The 24,516-nt window shown below is 39.1% G+C and overlaps 5 protein-coding genes and 2 pseudogenes across 7 annotated transcripts; 3 read left to right on the plus strand and 4 right to left on the minus strand.

Annotated features, from left to right (window-relative positions):
* Positions 1-2,690: 2,690 nt before the first annotated feature.
* On the minus strand, positions 2,691-3,941 carry LOC147294053 (non-specific lipid transfer protein GPI-anchored 20-like). 3 transcript variants are annotated; one of them, XM_086234017.1, is made up of 4 exons: positions 3,545-3,941; positions 3,410-3,436; positions 3,042-3,098; positions 2,691-2,908 (listed from the first exon to the last, which is right to left on the minus strand). In XM_086234017.1, exons 1-4 carry the CDS (start codon positions 3,879-3,881, stop codon positions 2,691-2,693), a joined length of 639 nt encoding a protein of 212 aa, XP_086090143.1. In that variant the 5' UTR covers positions 3,882-3,941. The 3 variants fall into 3 exon arrangements, with proteins under 3 accessions (XP_086090143.1, XP_086090144.1, XP_086090145.1); XM_086234018.1 differs by having other exon boundaries at positions 2,691-2,911; XM_086234019.1 differs by lacking the exon at positions 3,042-3,098.
* A 1,200-nt stretch (positions 3,942-5,141) lies between these two features.
* On the plus strand, positions 5,142-5,630 carry LOC147294054 (uncharacterized). The gene has a single exon (XM_086231171.1). The coding sequence runs from the start codon at positions 5,142-5,144 to the stop codon at positions 5,628-5,630; it is 489 nt and encodes a 162-aa protein (XP_086087297.1).
* Positions 5,631-11,151: 5,521 nt separating this feature from the next.
* On the minus strand, positions 11,152-12,264 carry LOC147294055 (uncharacterized). Its single transcript, XM_086234036.1, has 4 exons — positions 11,871-12,264; positions 11,758-11,784; positions 11,544-11,570; positions 11,152-11,401 (listed from the first exon to the last, which is right to left on the minus strand). The coding sequence occupies exons 1-4, from the start codon at positions 12,205-12,207 to the stop codon at positions 11,184-11,186; spliced, it is 609 nt and encodes a 202-aa protein (XP_086090162.1). The 5' UTR covers positions 12,208-12,264; the 3' UTR covers positions 11,152-11,183.
* Positions 12,265-13,247: 983 nt separating this feature from the next.
* On the plus strand, positions 13,248-14,087 carry LOC147294056 (non-specific lipid transfer protein GPI-anchored 26-like). The gene is made up of 3 exons (XM_086233205.1): positions 13,248-13,616; positions 13,712-13,777; positions 13,916-14,087. The coding sequence occupies exons 1-3, from the start codon at positions 13,301-13,303 to the stop codon at positions 14,038-14,040; spliced, it is 507 nt and encodes a 168-aa protein (XP_086089331.1). The 5' UTR covers positions 13,248-13,300; the 3' UTR covers positions 14,041-14,087.
* Positions 14,088-17,439: 3,352 nt separating this feature from the next.
* Positions 17,440-19,241, minus strand: PHP (PLANT HOMOLOGOUS TO PARAFIBROMIN). The gene is made up of 3 exons (XM_086232188.1): positions 18,045-19,241; positions 17,788-17,870; positions 17,440-17,638 (listed from the first exon to the last, which is right to left on the minus strand). Exons 1-3 carry the CDS (start codon positions 19,126-19,128, stop codon positions 17,543-17,545), a joined length of 1,263 nt encoding a protein of 420 aa, XP_086088314.1. The 5' UTR covers positions 19,129-19,241; the 3' UTR covers positions 17,440-17,542.
* A 2,262-nt stretch (positions 19,242-21,503) lies between these two features.
* LOC147294058 (F-box protein At5g07610-like) lies at positions 21,504-23,167 on the plus strand (annotated as a pseudogene).
* Positions 23,168-23,490: 323 nt separating this feature from the next.
* On the minus strand, positions 23,491-24,130 carry LOC147294059 (uncharacterized; annotated as a pseudogene).
* Between the last annotated feature and the right edge of the window lie 386 nt (positions 24,131-24,516).

The following is a 24,516-nucleotide window of genomic DNA, read 5'->3' on the forward strand; positions in this document are numbered from 1 at the left end:
CAGGTAATAGATAATTAAAACTAATTCAGTACTTTAAGAGCTTGAAGAGCCAGGGACAACAACAGCACTAGTGCATGCAGCTTGGTCTTGTCCTCTCCATTTGAGATTTCATCCCCAATTTTGGACATGTTCCATTTGAGATCATCAATCTTGGTTACTTGTGGCTGTTGCTTTGGTTCTATTGTAGCATTGCCATTCCGGGTTGAGTTCAATGGAGCCTGGAGTACTTCAAAAGGAGCCATAGGCACCACTCCATCAATTGGACGAGAAGGTTGTGTGATCTCATGAGGACCATTTGGTGGAAGCACTAGAGTCTGATCTGGAGCTACAACTTCATAGGGAGGAGAAGAAAGAATGTAAATATATATGGATAAGTATATAATCTAATGGTGCTAATTAGATCCAGCATATATATAACTATACCTTGGCACTGAGATAAAGGAGGTGCAGATACGTAACAATTTGATAATGGCAATGACAGTGGGGTGCCTAAAAGAGGTTGTTTTAGTGATGCTGCAACCTGCAGAGAGCACAAGCATCTTTGCCCAGCTTGGACCATTTGATTCAGGGCTGTGCAGCATGTTTTGTCAATGGAAGTGAAGCCATTGCTTGGTTTCAAGCACTGCTCAATTACTTCTACACCCACCATGGAGCAGCCAGGAATTTGGGTTTTAACTGTATGTGGTGAAACACAGAGCAGAAAGGCCAAAATCCAAGTAAATCTGGAGAAAACCAATCCCCATAGACCCATCATTCCTATTGAGCAAAAGGCATCATGTCTCTGTCTCTATATTTATAAGCTACAAGTGATATTTTATGCCTTGTGCATGAGTAGGTGGTTTGCATATTTTGCAAGTTTTCTGCATAACTATTACATTACCCTTATTTTCTTTCATTTTTCATTGCACTTTAGAAATGATATCATGAATTCATCTTTGGTACAAAACTCAAAAGATTTTGATAATCAAGTTGAAAAATCCATTTTGTTAATTTATCTGCATTACAGTTTTCATCAGGATGCTATATTGTTTTTGAGTTTCAATCCATGATTATTTAACACCCTGCTACTATTTTTGTTTCCTTTTACCATGACTCCATTAGAACTTTTTCACTCCATGTTAGTTTAACATTGATTCAGTGATCTCATGAGGTGGGGTAAAAAAACACAAAAAGGATAGAGTTGGACAGTAATAATTTTGTTTTCATATATATGGAGTTATGGACACATACTATTTTGGCCTGCAGGGTGGGTTGGTAAAATGAAACAAGTCACATGGATTGTGAGGGATACTCATGAAACTGTCAAGGTATTAAGCACATGAGTTCTCAACAACCAAGAAGGCTTTAATTTGGTGACTGAGGGACAAGTGAACTGTGAAGCATAAACATGGTGTGCAATGTAAAGCATTGAAACTTCACGAACCAACTTCTAACCATGGGATGAGTTTGATCTTAAACAGCTTCTATACAATTGTGTAACTCTCAATTCTGCAAATAAGTGCATGGTTCCAGATCAGGATTTGTTTGTTGCTGTCAATTTAGAATACAAATCATATTTTGCAGCTCAGCTTTTTGTCTGATCTTGTTGGATTTCAGTTATTAAGGCAATTCTTAAAGAGAATCAATATTGCTACACTTGAACTAAGAGAATTAGAGATTAAAAGAAATTCAGTAAAACTGATTTCTATTCAGGCTTAATGATACATGAATTTATGCAGGTCATGAATATGCTTTGATACTATACAGCCTTTGAGTAGTATGTGGCATACAGTGCAGCTCATTGATTAACGTTTTATTTATCTGAGCTGTACTGTATGCCAATACTGCGAAAGGCTGCAATGATAATGTTGAGCTGTAAGTTGTCATATGATGCTTTTGCAGGATGAAGTATTCGGGTAGCCTTGTACTACAATTCTCACTACGGCCTTTGTGCAGTATTCGACATCCATTAATGCTCACCAACATTTATTTCTTCAACACTTATATACTTTGCATGCTGAATGGTGCAACTCAAAACAGGAAGACTTGAATTCTATTTCCAGCTCAACTCTTAATATATATAATGTCGAAGAGACAGATGAGAGGGCAACTCAAAGTAAATCCAACAATGAATCTCATGATAGGAAAATCAGTAATGGCAGGCTCCCTGATTCAGTTGTTAGAGTACTTAGAGTTAGTTTCTGTTAGGCAACAATCTGCCATTTACAGCTCATGAGTCTGTTTAGAGCTTTGTATAAATAGTTCTATTGGTATATTATTATTCAATTGAATGAGAAATCAAATGATTTTTACCAAAATGCTTGCTCTTTGATTCTCTTAGCTCAAGCAGGGCAATATTGATCTTCTTTAATCCTTTCTATAGTTCAGAATTTGATTTGTGATGCACCAACAGGTATTGGATAGGTTGAGCCTTTGCCAGTCAAGGCTCATATATCAATATTTTACGTCAGCCATACCAAACCTTTAAGTATCACGGAAACTCAAAGTATGAAGGGTTCCCAACTAATATGAATAAAAATTTATTGCAATGATACAAATATATAATACAGAAAGGAATGTTTCAATAAATAATCACCCAACATGGCTTACAATGATCTAAAGTAGTCAAAAACAATAGTCACCCTCACACCCCCAAAAGAATACTACTCAAACAATGTATGAATAGATGCATAGAGACAAATATAATCAATCTAGAAAAAATTCAAAGCTAGAATGCCTGATGCAAATAGCAAAAGAGTGGGTGAGATAGAGTAAGAGGGCAAGGAAGCCGACGGAGTCAGAACAGGGCGGCTCCCTGTGGTTGCGGTTGGAGCTTCAGAGCCCCCTGTGGAAGATGGTGGAGTTAAAAGTGGTGTTGTGTCGGATTCCGGTGACTGAGCAGATGAGGTGGGTTCAGGGACAGTCGAAGCTGCTCAAAGACAAACATGTGTTAGGCATCACAATAAGAAGCTTCACCAATTCAGACACTTGAAAAATTATACATATGCCTTTGCAATGAGACAGACAACTATGTGTAATGTACTAATTTAAAAGATTATTACCTTTTGGACTAGATGGTGAAGCTCCAGGAGAGACGGTTGGGGCCAGGGAGATAGGACCTGCCAAATGCAATTTGTCAACATATAATTAAAAAACTTAACTATATATTATGAGACATGCTCTCTTTTCAAATGTACATGCTACACTTATGAACCATACATGTGAGATTGTCTAGAAAGTAAATATAACATGTCAGACTGTCTGATAAAAGAACATAACATCTGTTAGACTCTGTACAGTCTCTTGTCAGATATGTAGACTCTGAATCTGAACCATAACATGTCAAAATTGTTTGATAAGAGAGCATTATCATATCTATATAAATATATATATATATATATATTACGGTGATTCAAACTTATAATGGTACCTGGAGCAGGCATAGGTGCACCAGAGGCTGCACATCAACAATACCATCTTAGTATTTATACCAAACAAAAAAAATACAGAATCATGTGAGTATTGAAAACCCATCTATGATATGAAATCACAAAAGTTTTTTCACCTTTGCATTGGAGTGGGACGCCAGGGGTGTTGCAAGCACGAGGGAGAGAGATGGCTAGAGAACGGTTGATGGGTAGTTGGAAGGGGACACTTCCAGTGACAATGAGGCACAAACAGTCCATGCTGGTACTTGTGAGGGATTTTAGAGAATTGCAACAGTCTGCAGATGGTGAGGTACCATTGGAGCTGCTATTAGTGACAAAACTTATGCAGGGGGTGAAGCTAGAAATCGTTGCAGCACTGCAAGGGGTACCAACTTGGCCATAGATTGGCATAGCCAAGACCACAACCATTGCCAATACCATAACTAGACGAGGAAAAGGCACTGAAATCTCCATTGAAATTTGGTATTTGGAAGCAATGAATTTGTGTTTCTGTGGGAGTTGGATATGTGTAAGTACAAGTTTATGGTGTTAGCAGATAGATGGATTTGGTGACTGGTGTTGGGGAGAGAGAAGGATGAGAGAATTTATAGATGAAGAGGATTTAAGTTGGTTTTGGAGCTCAACTACCTTAACGAACTTTTGTGAAAAAAAGGGGTTTTGAGTAGGTGGGATTAACATTATGTGACATCTATGGAGCCCATTTTGACTTGCATTTTGGCACATTGATGATCTGTCACTATGGTTGGTTAATAGCTCAAGTATTATATGGTCCCTTGAGATTCCTTTGTTGATTATACCCATGCCAACATTTTGCTGACCAACTTGTGTGCAAAAGTATTGTCTCTGTCTGCGTATTTTATAAACTTCAAGTGATAGTTTGTGCCATGTGTGTGAGTAGGTGGTTTGCATATTTTTGTAAGTTTACTGCATAACTCTCACATTACCCTTATTTTCTTTCATTTTTTACTTCACTCTAGAAATTATATCATGAGTTCATCTTTGGTACAAAATTCAAAGATTCTCATAATCAAGTTGATAAATTTTTTTAATTTAAATCACTATCTGTATTACAGTTTTCATCAGTATGGCATATTTTTCAGTTCCAATCCATGATTATTTTGTTGGCGTGAGTTATGAACAGATAGGTGACGTGAGCTGTTCATGGCTTAATTCTAGGAACTAATGAGTGATTGCTAATTTCCTGGCTGTAACTATAGTTGACTTTCCAATACTTTCCTAATTGTAATATTTTGAACTTGTATATATTTCCTCCAAACAGGAGATGAATAATATACCTAAAACCCAAAAATACCTTGTGTTAACATGGTATCAGAGCAATCCTAAACCCTTGGGATCTCTTTGTGCCGCTGCTGTGCTTTTTTGGTTGGATCTTGCCTATTCGGCTATTCCGCTGCCGTGATCCGTTGTTGTGACGTGCCTACTCTGTTGCCGTAATCTGCTGTCATAACGTGCTTATTCCGCTGTCGAAATTCGCTGCCGTGACCATCTCTTGTTGTTGGGTGTTTGTTGCTGCTATACTCATCGTGTTTGTCATTCAATGGCCTCTGAAAAAGGTGAGAAAAGTAGTAGTACTGGTGCTAGTACTGCCAATTTCCAAGTTGCACCAGAGAAATTGGCTGGCTCTGCTAATTATGAATCTTGGGTCGAGCGGCTCGTTTATCTATTGCTGGACAACGAAAAATTGGCTACATCATGGGATCAAAAAAGGCACCTCCACAGGATGACCCAAAATATGAAGATTGGGAAGAAGCAAATTGTCTTGTGCAATCTTGGCTTCTGAATGGGATGCAGAAACATGTTCGTGCCATATTTGATAGATTGGAAACTGCGAAGGATGTTTGGGAGGCTGCGAAAAAAACATACTCTGTAGGTCAAGACTCTTCCAAGTTGTATGAGTTATACAGGAAGTTTGTCAATACAAGACAAAATGGTGGATCTCTTGAAGCCTATTATGGTGAATTGCAACTTATTTGGCAAGAGATCGATGCTCTTGAACCAAACCAGATGAAGGATCCTGATGATATTGCCCTCCATGCCAAATCTCTTAACAAGATCAGATTATACTTCTTCCTTGCTGGACTCGACTCTCACTTAGATGCTGCTAGAGTCCGTGTTCTCCACACCGACCCTCTTCCTGACGTGATGAATGCTTATGCTACTGTGATTACTGAAGATAATTGACTAAAAGCTATGATGGATGAGTCTAAGACTGAAGGGAGTGCCATGGCTACTAGAACAGTAGGACCATATCGTCCTCCATCAATGTCATCTTCACCTGCACCTAAGACTATCTCTACTGTACCTCACCATGCTCCCTCCAAATCTGGTGGTGGAAAATTTGTGCCCAAGGGGGAGCGAAAGTGCACTCACTGTGGGGGTGACACACATGTAGTTGAGAAGTGTTTCAAACTTCATGGCAAACCTGATTGGTGGGATGAGTATAAGGCGTCTCTCAAGAAGGATGATCCTGTAAGAGCCTCTCATGTCAAGACCGAGATAATTGAGAAAATTCCCCATGCAACCAATGATACTTCTGCCAATACATTCACTTCGTCGGTCAAGCCAGGTAACTCTAGTTATGCTTTAAGTACTCCTTCATTTACTAGTGATAATACATGGATAATTGACACTGGAGCTACCGATCATATGACTAATGACCCCACAAAATTTACCAAACTTTCTAATTGTTCCAAAAAGATGCAAATCACTAATGCTAATGGTGATTCATATCCTGTTACTGGAATAGGCACTATTCCTCTTACAACCAATATTAGTTTAGAATCAGTTCTCCTTGTTCCCTCATTATCTCATGATTTGTTATCTGTGTCTAAACTACTTACCACCGGCAACTACTCTGCCCATTTTTTTCCCAATGATTGCTTCTTTCAGGATCTTCGCACTCAGAAAAGGATTGGGCATGGTTTTAAGAAGGGGGAATTGTGGCTCATGTCTCCATCCTTTGACTCAAGTACTGTTGCAACAGTTCATCATGCTCATACAAGTTTGGAGAAGGATATTCATCAAATTTGGTTGTGGCATCGACGATTAGGACATTGTTCTTTTGGGTATTTGAAGCATCTTTTTCCTTCCTTGTTTGGTCATTGTAGTGGAAAAGACTTTAATTGTGAAACTTGTGTTTTGGCCAAAAGTCATCGCACTGTTTTTCCTACTAGTGATAATAAAACTGATGTGTCATTTGCCTTAATTCATTCTGATGTGTGGGGTCCATCCAACAATACTACACTTTCTGGAAAAAGATGGTTTGTGACATTTATTGATGACTGTACCCGCATGACGTGGGCATATTTGATCAAACAAAAGAGTGATGTTTGTGGTGTGATTCAGACTTTCTGTCGTATGGTCAAAAATCAATTCAACACGACTATACAAGTGCTTCGATCTGATAATGGGGGAGAGTATGTGAATCATAGTCTGACCACATTTTTCCAGACACATGGCATTTTCCATCAAACCACATGTCCTTACTCTCCCCAACAAAATGGAGTAGCCGAACGCAAAAACCGTCATTTATTGGAAGTCACTCGTGCCCTCATGCTTGACAAACATGTCCCCAAATATCTATGGGGCGATGCCTTGGTTTCCGCTGTTTATCTCATCAATCGAGTTCCGTCTCGGGTGCTACAGTATCACACCCCACTCCAAGTCCTCTCTGACAAACTGAAGTTGCCACCTTTGTCCAACCTTCCTCCTCGTGTGTTTGGTTGTCTCGCCTATGTTCATCTCCACCCTTCTCAGAGAAGTAAGTTAGATCCATGTGCCTTACCATGTGTGTTTATTGGCTACTCTCCTACCCAAAAGGGTTACCGCTGTTTTCATCCTCCTTCCAGAAAATTATACACTACTCTGGATGTTACTTTCAATGAAGCGGCAGGGTACTTTCCTACCACAGTATCTGGTTCTCCTCTTCAGGGGGAGAGTGATGATGAAGAGAAGAACCCCGAGTGGTTAAGTATTGCTGATGTATATGATGTGGGTGCAAAGAGGGACATTGTTGAAACTATTGGACATAATGACACCACAGTTGAAACTACTCTACATGATGACAACGAGCCTACAATTCCCTCTCGTTCTCCTTCACCTGCTCAATCCGTTCCTGAATGTTCTGAAGAGGTAATTTATGATCCTGATGATGTTCTATCTGATGTGCATAATTTGTTTGAACCTATTCCTGAGACTTCTGTCCCTGACCCTCAACCTCAAACTTATCAGTTACCTCCTAGAGCTAACCGAGGTAAGCCGAAAACCCAGTATGAGGCTGATCCCAAAACCAAAGCTAAATACCCCATTAGTAACCATGTGTCCACCCATAGATTGTCAAAGTCATATGAATCGTTTATTTGTCAAATATCTTCTGTATCTATCCCTAGTACATTGCAGGATGCTTTGGCAGACTCTAGATGGACCAAAGCCATGACAGAAGAATTGGATGCACTTCAGAAAAATGGCACTTGGGAGGTGGTGGGAAAGAAAACAGTAGGGTGCAAATGGATATTCACAGTAAAACATAAAGCTGATGGATCTGTGGAAAGGTTCAAGGCCCGACTAGTCGCAAAGGGGTATACTCAAACATATGGTGTGGATTATCAAGAAACATTTGCCCCTGTCGCCAAGCTAAAAACAATACGTGTATTGTTGTCCTTAGTTGCCAATCATGATTGGCCCCTGCTGCAATTTGATGTGAAAAATGCATTCCTACATGGTGACCTAAAAGAAGAAGTGTTCATGGATCTCCCACCTGGTGTTCCTACATCTGCCTCTCGAGAAGGTATGGTGTGTCAGTTAAGAAAAGCCTTATATGGATTAAAACAATCTCCTCGGGCATGGTTTGGCAGATTTACTTTATCTATGAAGAACTTTGGATACAAACAAAGTAACTCTGATCATACATTATTTTTGAAGCATAAGAAAGGCAAGGTGACAGCCTTGATAATTTATGTGGATGACATGGTGGTGACTGGTGATGATGAGGATGAGATTGTGAAGCTAAAGAGATACTTATCTACGGAGTTTGAGATGAAGGAATTGGGAGACCTCAAGTACTTTCTTGGAATTGAGGTTGCTAGGTCTGATGATGGTATCTTCTTATCTCAGAGAAAATACATTGTTGATTTGCTCACTGAGACTGGGATGTTTGCATGCAAACCCGTTGACACTCCAATGGAACAAAATCAGAAATTGGGGGAATACCTTGATCAGGTTCCTGCCAACAAAGAAAGATACCAAAGACTGGTTGGGAAGCTGATCTACTTGTCACATACAAGACCGGATATTGCATATGCTGTTAGTGTTGTTAGCCAGTTTATGCATGCTCCAAGTGAAGTTCATATGGATGCAGTTAACAGAATTCTAAGGTACTTGAAGTCTGCTCCTGGTAAGGGAGTAATATTCTCAAAACATGGTCACCTAGATGTAGAAGGTTATACTGATGCTGATTGGGCTGGCTCTAGTGACAAACGTTCTACTTCTGGGTACTTCACTTTTGTGGGTGGAAATCTTGTTACTTGGAGAAGCAAGAAACAGAAGGTAGTTGCAAGGTCGAGTGCAGAAGCTGAATTTCGAAGTATGGCTCATGGAATATGTGAATTGCTATGGCTAAAGAAACTGTTGAGAGATGTGGGGTTCAAACTAGAAAAGACCATGTATTTACATTGTGATAGTAAAGCTGCGATTGCAATTGCTCACAACCCTGTGCAACATGACAGAACCAAACATGTGGAGATAGATAGACATTTCATCAAAGAGAAGCTAGAGAATAAAATCATTGATGTTCCATTTGTGAAGTCTGAGGATCAATTGGCTGATATTCTCACTAAAGCAGTTTCTGGCAGAGTGTTTTCTAACTCACTTGACAAGTTGGGCATGTGCGATATATATGCACCAACTTGAGGGGGAGTGTTGGCGTGAGTTATAAACAGATAGGTGACGTGAGCTGTTCATGGCTTAATTCTAGGAACTAATGAGTGATTGCTAATTTCCTGGCTGTAACTATAGTTGACTTTCCAATACTTTCCTAATTGTAATATTTTGAACTTGTATATATTTCCTCCAAACAGGAGATGAATAATATACCTAAAACCCAAAAATACCTTGTGTTAACATATTTAAGCCTGCTACTATTTTTGTTTCCTTTTGGGTAACATATTACAGGTCTCTGACTCCATTATAACTTTTTTGCTCCATAGTTAATATGACATTGAAGCAGTGACCTATGTGTAGGAAATTTCTTATTACCAGAGTTGAATGGTGACACTGATCGAGGACAAAAGAATAGAGTTGGACTGTAATTATTTTGTTTTTATCTCTAGGGACACATGCTATTTTGGCCTGCAGGGTGGGTTGGTAAAATGAAACAAGTCACATGGACTGTGAGGGGGGGCTCATGAAACTGCCAAGGTACTATCAATTATCAAACACCATGAATTCTCAACAACCAAATAATTTGGTAACTGAGCCACAAGTGAACTGTGAAGCATAAACATGGTGTACAATGGAAAGTGTTGAAACTTCACAAACCAACTTCTTGAACTGCTTATATATGATGGCGTAACTCTCAATTTTGAAAATGTTCCAAATCAGGATTTCGTTTATTTTTGTCAATTTGGAAAACAAATCATATTTTGCAGCTCAGCTTTTTGTACTGATCTTGTTGGATTTCAGTTATCAAGCTGAGCTGAGCTGAGCTGAAGAGAATCAATATTGCTCCACTTGAGCTAAGAGAATTAGAGATTAAAAGAATTTCAGTAAAAAAGATTTCTAATTCATGGGTAATAATACATGAATACAGCTATTTAGACAGGTCATGAATACACTTTGATACCATACAGCCTTTGAGTAGTATGTGGCATACAGTACAGCTCATTGATCCACTTTTCAATTATTTCTTTCAATGAGCTGTACTGTATGCCATTACTACGCAAAGGCTGCAATGATAATGTTGAGCTGTAAGTCGTCATATGATGTTTTTGCAGGACGAAGTATTTGGGTACTACAATTCTTACTATAACCTTTGTGTAGTATTCACTGCTCATCCACAATGTTTTCTTCAACACTTTATACTTTGCAGGCGGAAGGGTGCAACTCAAAACGGTAAGACTGAAGTCTTTTTCAGCTCAACTGTTGATATATACAATGTGGAAGAGACAGATGAGATGGCAACTCAAAGTAAATCCATCAAAGAATCTCACAATGGGAAAGCCGGTAAGGAGAGGCTCCTGATTCAGTTGCTAGAGTAATTAGAGTTAGTTTCTCTTAGGGTCATTTGCAGCTCATGAATTTGTTATGAGCTTTGTATACATAGTTTTATTGGTGTACTATTGTTCAATTGAATGAGAAATCAAATAAGTTTTGCCAGAATGCTTGCTCTTTGATTCTCTTAGCTCAAGAAGGGCAACATTGATGTTCTTCAATCCTTTATTTAGTTCAGAATTTGATTTGTGATGCACCAGAAGTTATGGGATAGGTTGAGCCTTGCGAATTAAGGACATATCAAAATTTTATGTCAGCCATCTCGATTCGCTAAGTAGCACTGAAACTAAAGTTTGAAGGGATCCCAACTAACATGAACAAACATTTATTGCACTGATTCAAATATATAATACAGAAATGAATGTTTCTATAAATAATCATCCAACATGGCTTACAATGATCTGAAATAGCCAAAAACAATAGTCACTCACACCCCCCAAAAGATGCATAGAGATGAACATAATCAACCTAGAAAAACTTCAAAGCTAGAATGCCTGATGCAAATAGCAGAAGAGAGGGTGAGATAGAGTAAGAAGGCAAGGCAGCCGACGGAGTCAGAACAGGGCGGCTTCCTGTAGTTGCAGTCGGAGCTTCAGAGCCCCCTGTTGAAGATGGTGGAGTTAAAAGTGGTGTTGTGTCAGATTCCGGTGACAGAGCAGATGAGGTGGGCTCAGGGACAGAAGAAGCTGCTCAAGACAAAAAACATGTGTTAGGCATCAATAAGAAGCTTCACCAATTCAGAAACTTGAAAAAATATGCATCTGCCTTTGAAATGAAACAGACAGGCAGACAGCTATTCCAAATGTACTAATTTCAAGAGATTATTACCTTGGGTTGGCGCCAGGGAGACAGGACCTGCCCAATACAATTAGTCAACATTATTTCACAAACTTAACAATCATATATTATGGAAAATGTTCTCGCACACAGTCTCATATGTCGGACTCTGACTCAGGCGTTCTTTTATCAGATTGTCTCATATGTCAGACTGTCTGATAAAAGAATACCTACATATTACAATGGTTCGAACTGAGATTGGTACCTGGAGCAGGCATAGGTGCACCAGAGGCTGCACATTAACAATACCATGTCAGTATTTATACCCAAAAAGATTGAAAACCCATGCATGATATGAATTCACAAAAAAAATTTCACCTTGGCATTGGAGTGGGACGCCGGAGATGTTGCAAGCACGAGGGAGAGAGATTGCCAGAGAACGGTTGATGGGTAGTTGTAAAGGAACACTTCCAGTGAGAATGAGGCACAAACAGTCCCTACTGGTACTTGTGAGGGATTTCAGAGAATTGCAGCAGTCTGCAGATGGTGAGGTGCCATTGGAGCTGCTATTAGTGATAAAACTCATGCAGGGGGTGAAGCTAGAAATTGTTGCAGCACTGCAAGGAGTACCAACTTGGCCATAGACTGGCATAGCCAATACCACAGCCATTGCCAATAGCATTACTAGACGAGGAAAAGGTACTGAAATATCCATTGGAATTTTGTATGGAAGCAACAAATTTGTGTTGTTGTGGGAGTTTGATATGTGTAGTACAAGTGTTTGGTGTTAGCAGATAGATGGATTGGTGAATCGTGTTGGGAAGAGAGAAGGGTGAGAGGATTTATAGATGAAGAGGATTAAGGACAAGTGGAGGAAACTTTAAGTTGGTTTTGGAGCTCAACTACCTTAACGAACTTTTGTGAAAACAAGGGTTTTGAGTAGGTGGGATTAGCATTTTGTGACATCTATGGAGCCCATTTTAACTTGCATTTTGGCACCTTGATGATCTGTCACTTCGTGGTTGGTTGATAGCTCAAGTACGTACACATACCACAATTGCAAAAAATATAATATATATATATATATGGTCCCTTGAGACCCCTTTGTTGATTATAGCCATCCCAACATTTTGCTGACCAAGTTGTGTGCAAATATACAGAATAAGAAGAGTTGTTGACCATACTCCATAGACAGGTGTTAAACATCACTAATTATTCATAATCATAAGCCAAAGTCAATTTTCTTCTGTTTGAAGCTAGAGAATAACTTACCTGTCCCTGTTATAGGGACATGTGTTATCCCATTTAGAGAAAGAGAGAGAGAGAGAGAGAGAGAGAGAGAGAGAGAGAGAGAGAAAGAGAATGAGAGAGATAGAGAGAGATAGAGAGAGGATAGCAGGTGGCATACCTGCGTTGCAGGTAAGTCCTTCTCAGCTAGCTACCCATAATGCTGATCTCAAATAAGCCATTACCAAAAATAATAGAAGTTGTTCACCCAATAACCGACCTTCAAACCATTCCTATGTAAGCTTAGCCACAAGGTCCATAACAATTTTTCAAGGAACCCAATATGAAGCTAAGTTCTCAACTTGACAAGTATCAACTATCAAGGAACCCTTTATAAAATTTTACAAGTAGGATTGTAGGAAGAGTTGGCTACCCACTTAAGCCTCTTTTGTCTGCTTCTTCCTTTATCACCCCTACAAAAGGCACATACCCCTCAACCCATTTCACCAAGTCAATCAAACACTCAAAGCTCATTACAATTACAGTTCTAAGCATCTCTCACTCAAATTCAAGAACCTGCAATGGCACAAAGAATTGAGATGAGTTTGGTCCTGGTCCTGGTGGCCATGTTCTGGGCAAGAGCAGCAGCACAATCGAGTTGCACAAATGTGATAATCAGCATGTCTCCTTGCCTCAATTATATTACAGGAAACTCCTCAACCCCATCTTCAGGATGCTGCTCACAACTTGCTAGCGTGGTACGCTCATCCCCACAGTGCTTGTGTGAGGTCCTTAATGGTGGTGGCTCATCACTAGGCATCAATGTCAATCAAACTCAGGCTCTGGCATTACCAGGTGCTTGCAATGTTCAGACTCCACCCCTCAGCCAGTGTAATGGTAAGCCTGCAGATGTTAATTTCCTTTGATTTTTGTCTCCTCTAGATTTTCATTTCCTGCTAATTAATTACTTGTCCCCTACTATATTTGCACAGCTGCTTCTCCAGCTGACTCTCCAGCGGGAACACCAGATGGTCAACCTTCAGATACAGCTCCATCAGGTACAAAAAAGTTCATTTGATTCTCTTAGTTCTGCATGAAATTCCAATTCCATGTTTTTATTAATTTGAAAGTTATATATGCTCTCTCTGAGATGCATGTTGATGCTAAGTTTTCATGTTGATGTTCAAAATGTGCAGGCACCGGATCCAAAAATGTACCATCGACTGAAGGTGGCTCATCAGATGCAAACTCCATCAAGTTGGCTACTACTCAACTCTTTGTTCTTTTTGCTGCAGCATATGCTACCTTCACAATGTGCTGATCTTCTTTTCTGTTAGCCTACCTTTCGGGCTACACATATTCCTGCGTACTTTTGATGATTGTTATTGTACTCCATCATTATTTTGAATTCAGTTGTTAGATATGAATGTAATTTTTTATTCATGTTTTGTACTCTACTGAAGAGACATCCTACTCTCTTCCCTTTTTCATAATAAAAGTTTCTGGTTTCTGAGTGCACACAAGGCGCATAACATTGTATGAAAGAGTGTCTTGACAGACGCACCTCTAAGTTTAAAACTGATGGGAGGTAAGGCCAAACAAAAACAAATGCACTGCTCAATGACTGTAAACTTATCAAGGTGTAAGACTTCAAAGAGCAAATCTGTTGCCTGGATACTATCAAATGATTACGATTTATGATAATAACTATGAATCAGAGTCACTTTTTTTGGCCAAAACCAAACAGAGGGCTTCAATAGGAGGTATTGGCATTAAAAAAAGATGTCTCTAAAGAGACATTAGGTAAATACACCACGAACACCAACACAAACAAAATCAGGGCCGGCCTGAGGGCAGGCGAGCTGGGCGACCGCCTAGGGCCCACCAACCCAAAGGGCCTTCTACTTCTAAGTTAGGCTTCTTAAAAAAAAATAATAATAATAATAATAAAAAAAAATAACCTTTCAGTTTTTCATGTTTTGTGTTTGTTTTTATATTATTTTTTTTAATATTATGGTGAACTACTTTAATGTGGCTGATTACTCTACAATGACTTACATGTGTGAGAATTCTAATACATATTATTAATAATTAGCTTGTTATGCAGATAGTAGTATGAGAATACTAATGCATTAATAAATAATTAAATTTAGAATATAAATAGGGATTTAGTTGGTTTTCACTTTGTCTCCTTTAATTAATATGAAGGAGTAAGGAAGCTCTCTAATTTGGTAACAAAGGTTTGTTAGCAAGAAATTTGGAATATAGATTGCCAAGAAGCTTGCTACTTGCAGCATAAAGCTTGCTACATGTAATAGTTATCTTTAAAACTGACTCCAACTTTTGTGTACTTAATGATTCTCAATTAATTCAAATGAGTTTTATTTTTTAATTTCTCTTACTAAATTGATAGTTATCAAGTTAGAAATTACTTATTGATTTTTTGGTCAATTAATTTTAGTTATTGAATGGGCAAAGATCTCAAATTTTTTTCTCGCTTAAGGCCACCTAAATCCTCGGACCGGCCCAGCAAACAATAGCATAAAGTTAAGAAGTTGGTATTGTCAATATTATAACTTAGGCTTAGTTTGGGATTGCTGTGAAAAAAAACAGCTGTGAAGTAAAGCAGCTGTAAAGTAAAGTCAGCTGTGAAGTAAAGCAGTTGAGTGTTTGATAAACTATATTTTCAAAAGTGCTGTGAGTACAAAAAGCAGTATGAAGGTGTTTGGTAAATTGTAATGTAAAACTGCGGTGGCTATTTATAATTACTAAAATGAGAGTATTATGAGTAAAATAGAATTTTCATTGTTGCTGTAATTCACTGCAGCTTTCAAAAGCACCTACAAACTTGCTTTCTATTTTTACTGTGGGGAGTTGAGAATTGTGGGGCAAAGCACTTTTTCATTTTTTTACCAAACACCAAAACTGTTGTGGGTGATTGAGAATTGTCATCCACAGCAACTTTTGGATCCTCCACAACAATCCCAAACGGGGCCTTAGTGCGATCTGATGATAGTAATACAACCTGAATGCAATAGAGTGATAAAACAATAGGCCTTTCAATCTACATTCTATGAGATATCCGCTCAACACATTTCTTGTAGTATAAGGTTTGTCCTCCTACAGATGGGCATTCGAGATGATGGTTGGTCCGGTTACTCGTTCAGCTACCAACAAAGTTTAGAGGCAAAGTCTCAAATACATCTCAGCCGGTATGTAAAATGGTGTGTACGATGGTATTTGCCTTCAACGAGACCCTTAACTTTTTAGAAAAAACAGAATGCTTATATGACACCATGACACCAACCAATAATATAAACTCTTTTTAACTGCATAATTTCTTAAAAAAAAAAAAAAAAAAAAAACAGCTACAAAATTTTGAAGTGGATTGTTATTTAGTGGTGGGAACAGTCAATGGTGATATGAGTGTAACTAATTTACCAAAAATAAATAGGATTTTTATCACAAATCCCTCAAATTTCATCCAAACATTTGGTCTATAAAGTGGAAAAATTATAGCGTATAACCGATATACTACCATGTAATATAACCAATCAAACGTATAAGAGTATTATTGGACGATGTGTTTATATTAGTAGAGTATAGTATTAATAATATCCACACATATTATAAGATATAGACTGGTTATACCACGTGTCAATGTATCGGTTATACAGAATAATTTCTCCATAAAGTAACCTTCCGTTCTATTATGTCTAAATTTCAATCAAAAAATGATCATGTGCAATGCATGTGACCATTTTTTTGGGGCAAAATGGTCTTCACACGTCCTAGAAACACTCAAAACGACCCTACAAATTTGTTCTCATTATTTAACTTCAAGTTTAATCTTAAAAAAGTACTAAAACTATTAAAAATAAAATAATTATAAAAGAAAAAAGAAAAAAAGTCAGCCCTAACCCAAGCCTTCATCCATCACCACCCTCACCGGCAGCCCTCCCTCCCCCTCCTCACCTTGGCAGGCGGGCAAATCCCGAAACCGGCAACCTTGCCGCCCTCCCTCCCCCTCACCCTCACCCTCACCAATCATCTATCTTTCTCTCTATGTTTGTATCTCTCCTCTTTCTCTTTATTTCTCTCTATTTCTTCCTATCTCTCCTATTGTTGTAAATCGAAGAGAGACAATAGGAGAGAGGAATAGAAAAAGAGAAAAAGAAAGATGGGGTAGTTTGCGGGGAGGGGGTTGTCGGACTAGAGAGGAAAAGTCGTCGAAGGGCCTGCTAGCGAGGGTAGGGTGGGGTGGGGTGGGGTGGGGGAGGGACAGCTACCGATGAGGGTGTTGGTGGATGATGGCTCGAGTATGGAGGAAAAATAGGTTGGGTCTCTCTGAGGTGTGTTAAGATATTTTTCCCCTAAAAAAAGGGACACATGCGTTGCACATGATCATTTTTTACGACAATTTAAATGGATTTGAACGGAGGGACAATATTGATTTTCGGTGTCATATATATATGACGGATCACATCAAATACACTTTAAATTGATTTTGGATAAAAGTTGATGGCCCATTTGTAATACAAAGTCAAAAGAAATATGAAATGGGTGTAAGACTGTAACTACATGGAATAGTCATCATGTGGGGAACAGAAGAAGGTTTCATATCTTAATAGCAGAGTAATTTTTTGAACAAATTAAGTTAAGTGGAGGCATCCGCCCTCTGTGAGCCTCAACCAACCATCTCTCCATGTACTCCCTCCCCAACAAAAATAAATGTAATGATAATTAAGTCATTAACCTCAAAATTTGAAGTTACACAGAGTACAAGCGTCCAATTGGTACACATAATGCACACTAAACTTCCATCACGAATTATGCGACCGTGACCTTACAAACTCCTCTAGTCTATCCCACACCTCCAATGCTGCAGCTCTATCTTGATGTCGCTTATTCTTGCTAATCTGTGCATGTAGAATATATGTTCAGACAACAGAACAAGCAATAAAAAACAATGAAGTCTGCAGTGATGATGCTCCAAATACAGCAAAGACCCTTTAACATAACTAAAACCAAAACAGAAAAAAAGCTCAAGATGGCGAAAAATGCTCACCGAGATGATTTTTACATTCCACTGCTTCACAATCTTTGCTGACTCCACACTATCATCTTCAAAACGCATGAAAAACCCCATAACTGCATCACAATCCAACATACACAGATAACTCAAATCAAATCAGCAACAATGTAGTCTCCGAAAATCACATGCAACAAATTCACAAAACAAAAATCTCAATGAACCAGATAACAATTTTTCAATCCAAGCAAGGTAAACTAAATTAAGTCCAGAACAGAACAACCACCACTTACTCTTATTGAAAATCTCAACATGGTCCTTGAAAGGCCAGTCCTTGAACTGCCACTCCTTCCCCAACACAAAAACCGCCACAACCCGGTCCCAATCCTCGGCCTTCAATGCTGAGGGCTTATCCCTCACCTCATATGCGGTCACCACCCTATCCCTATCCCTGCTAAACTTCTTCTGCACCGTAACGCAGTCCGGCTTCGCCCCCTTCATCTGCTTCACCTTCACATCCGTCGGTATATAAACCCCATCTTCCAAAAACTCCTTCACATTGTAAATCGTAATCAGCGTCTGAAACGCACTCGGAACCAGAATTATCGGCACGCCTTCCCCAATCTTACTACCCTTTAAGTGCATTTTGGGTTTCGGAGTCGGGTCATAACCCGCTTCGTCTCCGTAACCCGCCAGCCCCCTCTCGTCAGAACCCATTAGTCTACTCTTCGCCACCAACCCGTCTTTCCTCTGCTGCGACTCGATACGCTGTCGTTCCTCCTCGCGCTTCGTCGCCGCCGTCAAAACCCCGTAAAAGTTCCTCCCTTTACACTCCAGCAGCCCCTCGCGGTCCTTCAACGGCCTCTCGCTGGAGCAAATCAACGACATGTAGTCGACGACGGTGTCGTTTTCGACCTTGGAATCGGTGAAATTGATGTTGTTGTAATGGTCGACAAGGCCCGGGGCGGAGTGATTCGCGTGAACGACGTCGTTTTGGGGGTCGCTGTAGGGGTAGTCGTGGAGGGAGGGCAAATCGGGGAATTTAGGGTTTTGGGGGACGAGGAATTCGATGGAGTCGGAGGTGGAGATCTTGCCAGTGAGGTAGTCAAGGAGGGGCTTGCGGTCGGGGAATGTGACGGAGGGGATCCCCTGTGTGCGGGCGTGCTGGATGTAGTCGGTGTGCTTGACGTGGTGATTCTTGACGTAATAAACCAGAGTTTCAAGGGTATAGAGATTGCCCTGCTTGGACCTGTAGGCGGTCTCGGCGTAGCAGGGGAAGGTGTAGTCCGAACCGAACCGGAACTCGTCGTTGGATTTGACGATCTTGTCCAGCTCGCCGCGGATGGTGAAGTCGCGGAGGGCCGACAGAGGGTCCATGTCGTGTGTGCTTTGTTGCTGCTGCAGCTGCTGTACTACTGACTCTGCTAATTTGCTGATGAATTGGGGGTATTTTGGGGATGACGTCAAAGATATGCGGGAGAGAGAAGGAAAAGGGTGTATCAGTTTGACTTCATTTTGGGCCTAAGGGCTGAGTCTAAATCATCTTTATATAACAGATGCCCTTTCTTTTTTGTGCTGATAAGATTGTTTGACCGTAGACAGAAATCCTAAACCAGTCTGGAATCACCGTTAGAATTATAACATGTAAAGTCCTAAATTTCTAAATTTATAAATTTGATGTGAATTAGGTAATATCACGTGGCATTCTTACCGTCACATACAATTATTTTTCTTTAACCTTAATGCTATTAGGCAAACAAAGGAAACTAATACTAATTAGAAAAAATAAATAAATATAATCCTAATTGGAAGAGGAAACAAGGATTATAATCTAAAATTACTTATAACTAGAAAATATGATTTTGATCAGTTGTACAGTTGTACTACATCTTTTTCTCTTTTATTATGACAACAGAAACGGTTTTCTTTAAAAAATTGGGAAAGAGAGAGAGAGAGAGAGGAGAAGCAGTGCGGCCCTGGGTTTTTTGAGGCCATGTGTGAAAGTTTAAAGTAGGCGGTAGGCCTCTCTATTTGCACATAAAAGTAATTTTTACAAGAAAAAAAAAAGTAGAAAATTAAAGTTTAAAAAACATATAAAAAGTTTTCTCAAATTGATGAAAAAATTAGATATATGAATATATCAAATAGTGAAATTTTATCATTGTTTAACCCTCCCTTGAGTCCCTTATTTGCTTATTTCAATTTGAAACCAAACCCAAATCACAATGATCAATTGAAACCCCTCCCTCCTCCACACAACTAAAACTTTATCATTGTTCAGTTAAAATGAAAAAAAAAAAAAAAAAAAACCCTTTCCGTTGGGGCAGGCCCTATGTTCTCACTAATGAAATCAGTTTGTACAAAAAATGATAGCAAAAAAAAGGGAAACCAATATTAGAACAGGCACACATGTGATATGAACTTGGGTTACTAAAGGGAAAAAGCAATGACATAACCAACAACACAATACACTCATTTGTTATTTATCCAGGTTTTTACATATTTAATAGAAACACAACTTCCTCAAGCACTATAAATATTTTTTTTTTTGGATGGGCGCTCCTCAATGATAGGCCCTGGGCAGTCGCCCTTGGCGCCCTGCCTCAGAGGAGGAGTGGACGCCGGTGGTGGGAGGGGAGGGGCCACAAGTAATGAGGATGGGTGATGGGTGTGGGATCGAGAGGGGCTAGGATGCTGAGTTTTAGGTTTTTTTTTTTTTCTTAATTTACATATTATTCTAATGTATTTCATTATGGGCATAATTGGAAATTTTGTATAAAAAAATAAAATTAGTAGGGTCAAGAAATCAATTTAGGTGGGTCACAACATACCTACTCAATTCCAATATGTTATGGTTTTTTATTTGTCTAATTTTTTACATATATAAATGATCTTTGAATAGTAACTAAAACATATATAGTTCAGATAATTGAAACACAATTTAGAGTGGACCCCACGAGACATTTATTAAATAAAATTATTTGAAAGATCCCTTAATGAAATGGCCCACTAGATCCAATACTTATATAAAATAAGGTAAGAGATAGATACGAACAGAAATGATCACTGCTTGCCATAAAGCATGGAATTCAATGATAAGAATTGTCCATTTTTAAGTCCCTTTTCAAGGGTTGGCCTAAGAAGAAAACCAGTCAACTCGATAATTGGTTAGTCATCTAAATTGTGCAAATAAAGAAAGTCTGTCACATAAATTGAAAATGATATTGACAGTAATACATTGACTAAATATTTTTTTATTTCACTAATTTTTTACAAGAATGACATTTAAATAATGCTCTAAAATATGAACGATTACAATCATTAAACTTCATTACTGGATGGTTAGGTGAGCAAGAAACTCTTTGATAAGGGGGTGAAGATTTATGCAAAATGTGAATGATCGAGCTAGGAGCAACATGACATAGGAGCGAAAGACACTAACTTGTTGATGATCAAATCAAACGCACACCAATGACACCATGACACCAACGAAACAACCAAACTTCAAGTTCCCCAACAAAGCCCAAACTCAAACTCGTATAGTTCGATAGGTAAAGGTTAAGCCCAAACTCAAAGTCTTATCGTGTCTGGGGCAAGTTTCGCTTGAAAATTGGCCAGTTGGTTAGATTTCCGGGCTTTTACAACCCTAGCTACATACATATATCTTCGTTTTGTAGGTTCAATGGCCAAGGTAATTAAACTAATACTCTATTATATATTTTGAGCAGGAAATTGAATGTGGTTGGCTTTACATGAAGCTTCGATCTGGATTTGTTATTCAGGAGCACTTCTTCGGGGATAGTACTCTATGCAGGTTTCTTTCTTATTACACAGTTCGTATTCTTGGAATTCAAATCGAAATCAGAATACTCAATTTCATGAGAATTTTTTCAATGTAACAGATACACCACTATGTGGTATAACTAATTCAACATGTAAGAGTATTATTGGTTGGTATGTTTATATTAGTAGGGTATAATATTAATAACATTAACTTATATTATGACACATATACTAGTTACACCATGTGATGATGTATCAGTTATACCAAAAAATCTCTCCAATTTCATCTCGATCTATGACAAGCTTCCAGCTGGAGATAAAATAATGTAATAAACCTTTGAGAACATAAAGAGAATGAGAAAACAATTAATTAATATATCACTTTAGTGAACAAGGGTACTGTATCAATCACATATATGATTGGGAGTTTTGATCACATGCAGCAATAAAATTGTGTCTATCTCAAAAAAGAGTTTCACACACAGCATCGCATATATGTTATGTAGTTTACTTGGGAGATTGTGATTGCAGAAATTCTTTTCAGTTAATGAACCATTTGGCCGTTTCACATGCAATAACATAATTTGAGAGGGCAATGCATTATGTATGCACATGTGTCAAATATATATATTGCATGGCGCAGTGATCCTGCTACCAAAGAAAGGAGTAGATCCCAGTCGTCCCTTGGAGATCAGCCGACCTCTGCTCAGTTAAAAAGATCAAAAAGATCATCATCAGCAGGAAGAAGACCATCATCAAAATTCATGTTTAATATTGATGATTTACCTGATGTGGTATTGGTTGAAATCCTCTGTCGACTCCCAAGCAATAAATTTGTTTTCAATGCCAGCGTGTGTCCAAGCGTTGGTGTACTCTCATCTCCGATCCTTATTTTATTGGCCGTTTTCTATATCACCATAGTTATAAGCAAACGCCAATAATAGGTACTTTGTTAAACTCCAAAGGGGAGGATTTCCTTGATAAAATGTCGCCGTACAAGCTGCTAACTCCGGTGCTCAAAAAAATTATGAGTTTCCATCGTTTAAAAGAGGAGCCAATTGTGATAGAGACTCATAATGACTTGGTTTTGTGCTGCGCAAGCCAGTTTGTTCAATGTGATTACTACATCTGCAATCCATACACCAAACAATGGGTTGCTCTTCCTCCCACCCCTACTCGATGCCAGAGAGTACGAGTGGGATTCATCTGCGATGTTCCCTACTTTAACTACAAGAAAGGCGACCAGAAGGGACAGTTCATCCAGCTTAATGCGCGCTGAGTATAGGTTCAGGGTCGTGAGAATTCTTAATCCTCCTACTAATATAAGAGTTAAGGAATATGATTTTTCCAAAATAAACATGGAGGTCTTCTCTTCTGATCGAGACTGGTGAATGGAGAGAATCAGTTGCGTCATCCCCACGAAGCTTTGCATTTTTGGGACGAGAGTATAGCTTTGCTTACAATATATGGGATGTTATATTGGATAGGGCATGAATTTCTTCTTATTGGGTTAATTGGATCCATTCAACGACAATAACCGTGCTAGTAGTAGTAGTAGTAGTAGGAGTAATGGGGATATAGTATGGGGCATAAATTTCGTATCACTGTAATTGAGGAGTCCATAGACAGATAGACTTCCCGTTTTAAAGCTCTTGGCTACTGTTTTGTAAACTGGCCTGGTAGGTGTGTGCCGTGTGTGATATATGAGAGAGTGTGAGTAAGATTGGAAGGAAGAACCCTTAGTAGCAGCACTATTTATACCAAATGTTGGAGGTTCAAAATGCATGTTTGCTTTCATATTCTTTCATTGCTTTCAGTATTGGTGGATCTCATCGATCTCAAATGTGACAACCAAATCATGAAAAGTGGAAAAGAGAGGGAATCAATAAAGGGAACATTAGCATATGATCTTCAAACACAATTTTGTTGGGTACAATTGTACAAATACATCAAAGTTTAACATTCTACAGAAAGAAGACTAAACATCACCATGTCCCTACATCTTCGATCCCTTAATAAAATACTTCCTGAGAACACCTTCCCTCTGGAACCCAGCCTTCTCTAGCACCCTCTGGGACCCCACATTTTCCACATCAACAAGAGCTTCAAGTCTCTCCAAATGCGTCCACGTACTCCTTGAATATAGCATCAGCCACCAATCTCACAGCCTGAGTAGCAATTAATATATCCCCTTGCCAGTACCTGGACCCCAAAACATAGCCAATCTCTCCTCTGCACCGATCATTGCCCGAATGGCCGAATGTGTGGTCACTGAAATGGCACCAATTGGCCTGTTGTCAAGGCAGATTGCCCTGAACCGGGGGTGTGGGATAACTGTATCCTTGATGAAGTTTATGCCAATTTCTTTGTCAGTATAAGGTTCCCAAGTACAGAAACGAGAAAGGGAGAGAAAGAGAGAGAAAGGGAGAGAGGAGAGAGGGGAAGGGAGGGGGTGGGGTGGTCGCCGGCGGTGGTGGGCTTCGATGGTGGTGGGCTGCTCGGCGTGGTCGGGGATGGAGTGTGTGCCAGAGAGAGGAGAGGTGTGGAAGGAGGTGGTCGGGGTGAGAGAGGGTGTGTAAGTGTTGAGTACTTGGTGTGTGTGTGTTTTTTTTTTTTTTTTTTTTTTTTTTAAAGAAAGGGTGTGCAAAAAAAAAAAGATATGAGGTATAAAGTCTTTTTTTTTTTTTCCTTTTTAGGAAAGGTGTGTAAAAAAAAATAATAATAATATGCAAATAACGTAAGAAATTGTCCAGAAATGAGGTGGATGACTAGATGGTAATGGGTAGTTGTCAACTTGGGCCTTGGGGTCATTGGACATCAAGCTTGTAAGAAATTGCCCAGAAATAAGGTGGATGGTAATGGGTTGGGTCAACCTGGGGCCATGCCTTGGTCATTTACTTGGAGGGTTGAGCAAGACATTAAGTGAATGTTGTAGTCAGCAAGATTAACTAAACAGAGGTAATGGTGCTTCTGGCCGCATTG

Source organism: Dryas octopetala, chromosome 2, assembly GCF_963921425.1.
Source record: "Dryas octopetala chromosome 2, drDryOcto1.1, whole genome shotgun sequence".
Taxonomy (NCBI): Eukaryota; Viridiplantae; Streptophyta; class Magnoliopsida; order Rosales; family Rosaceae; genus Dryas; species Dryas octopetala.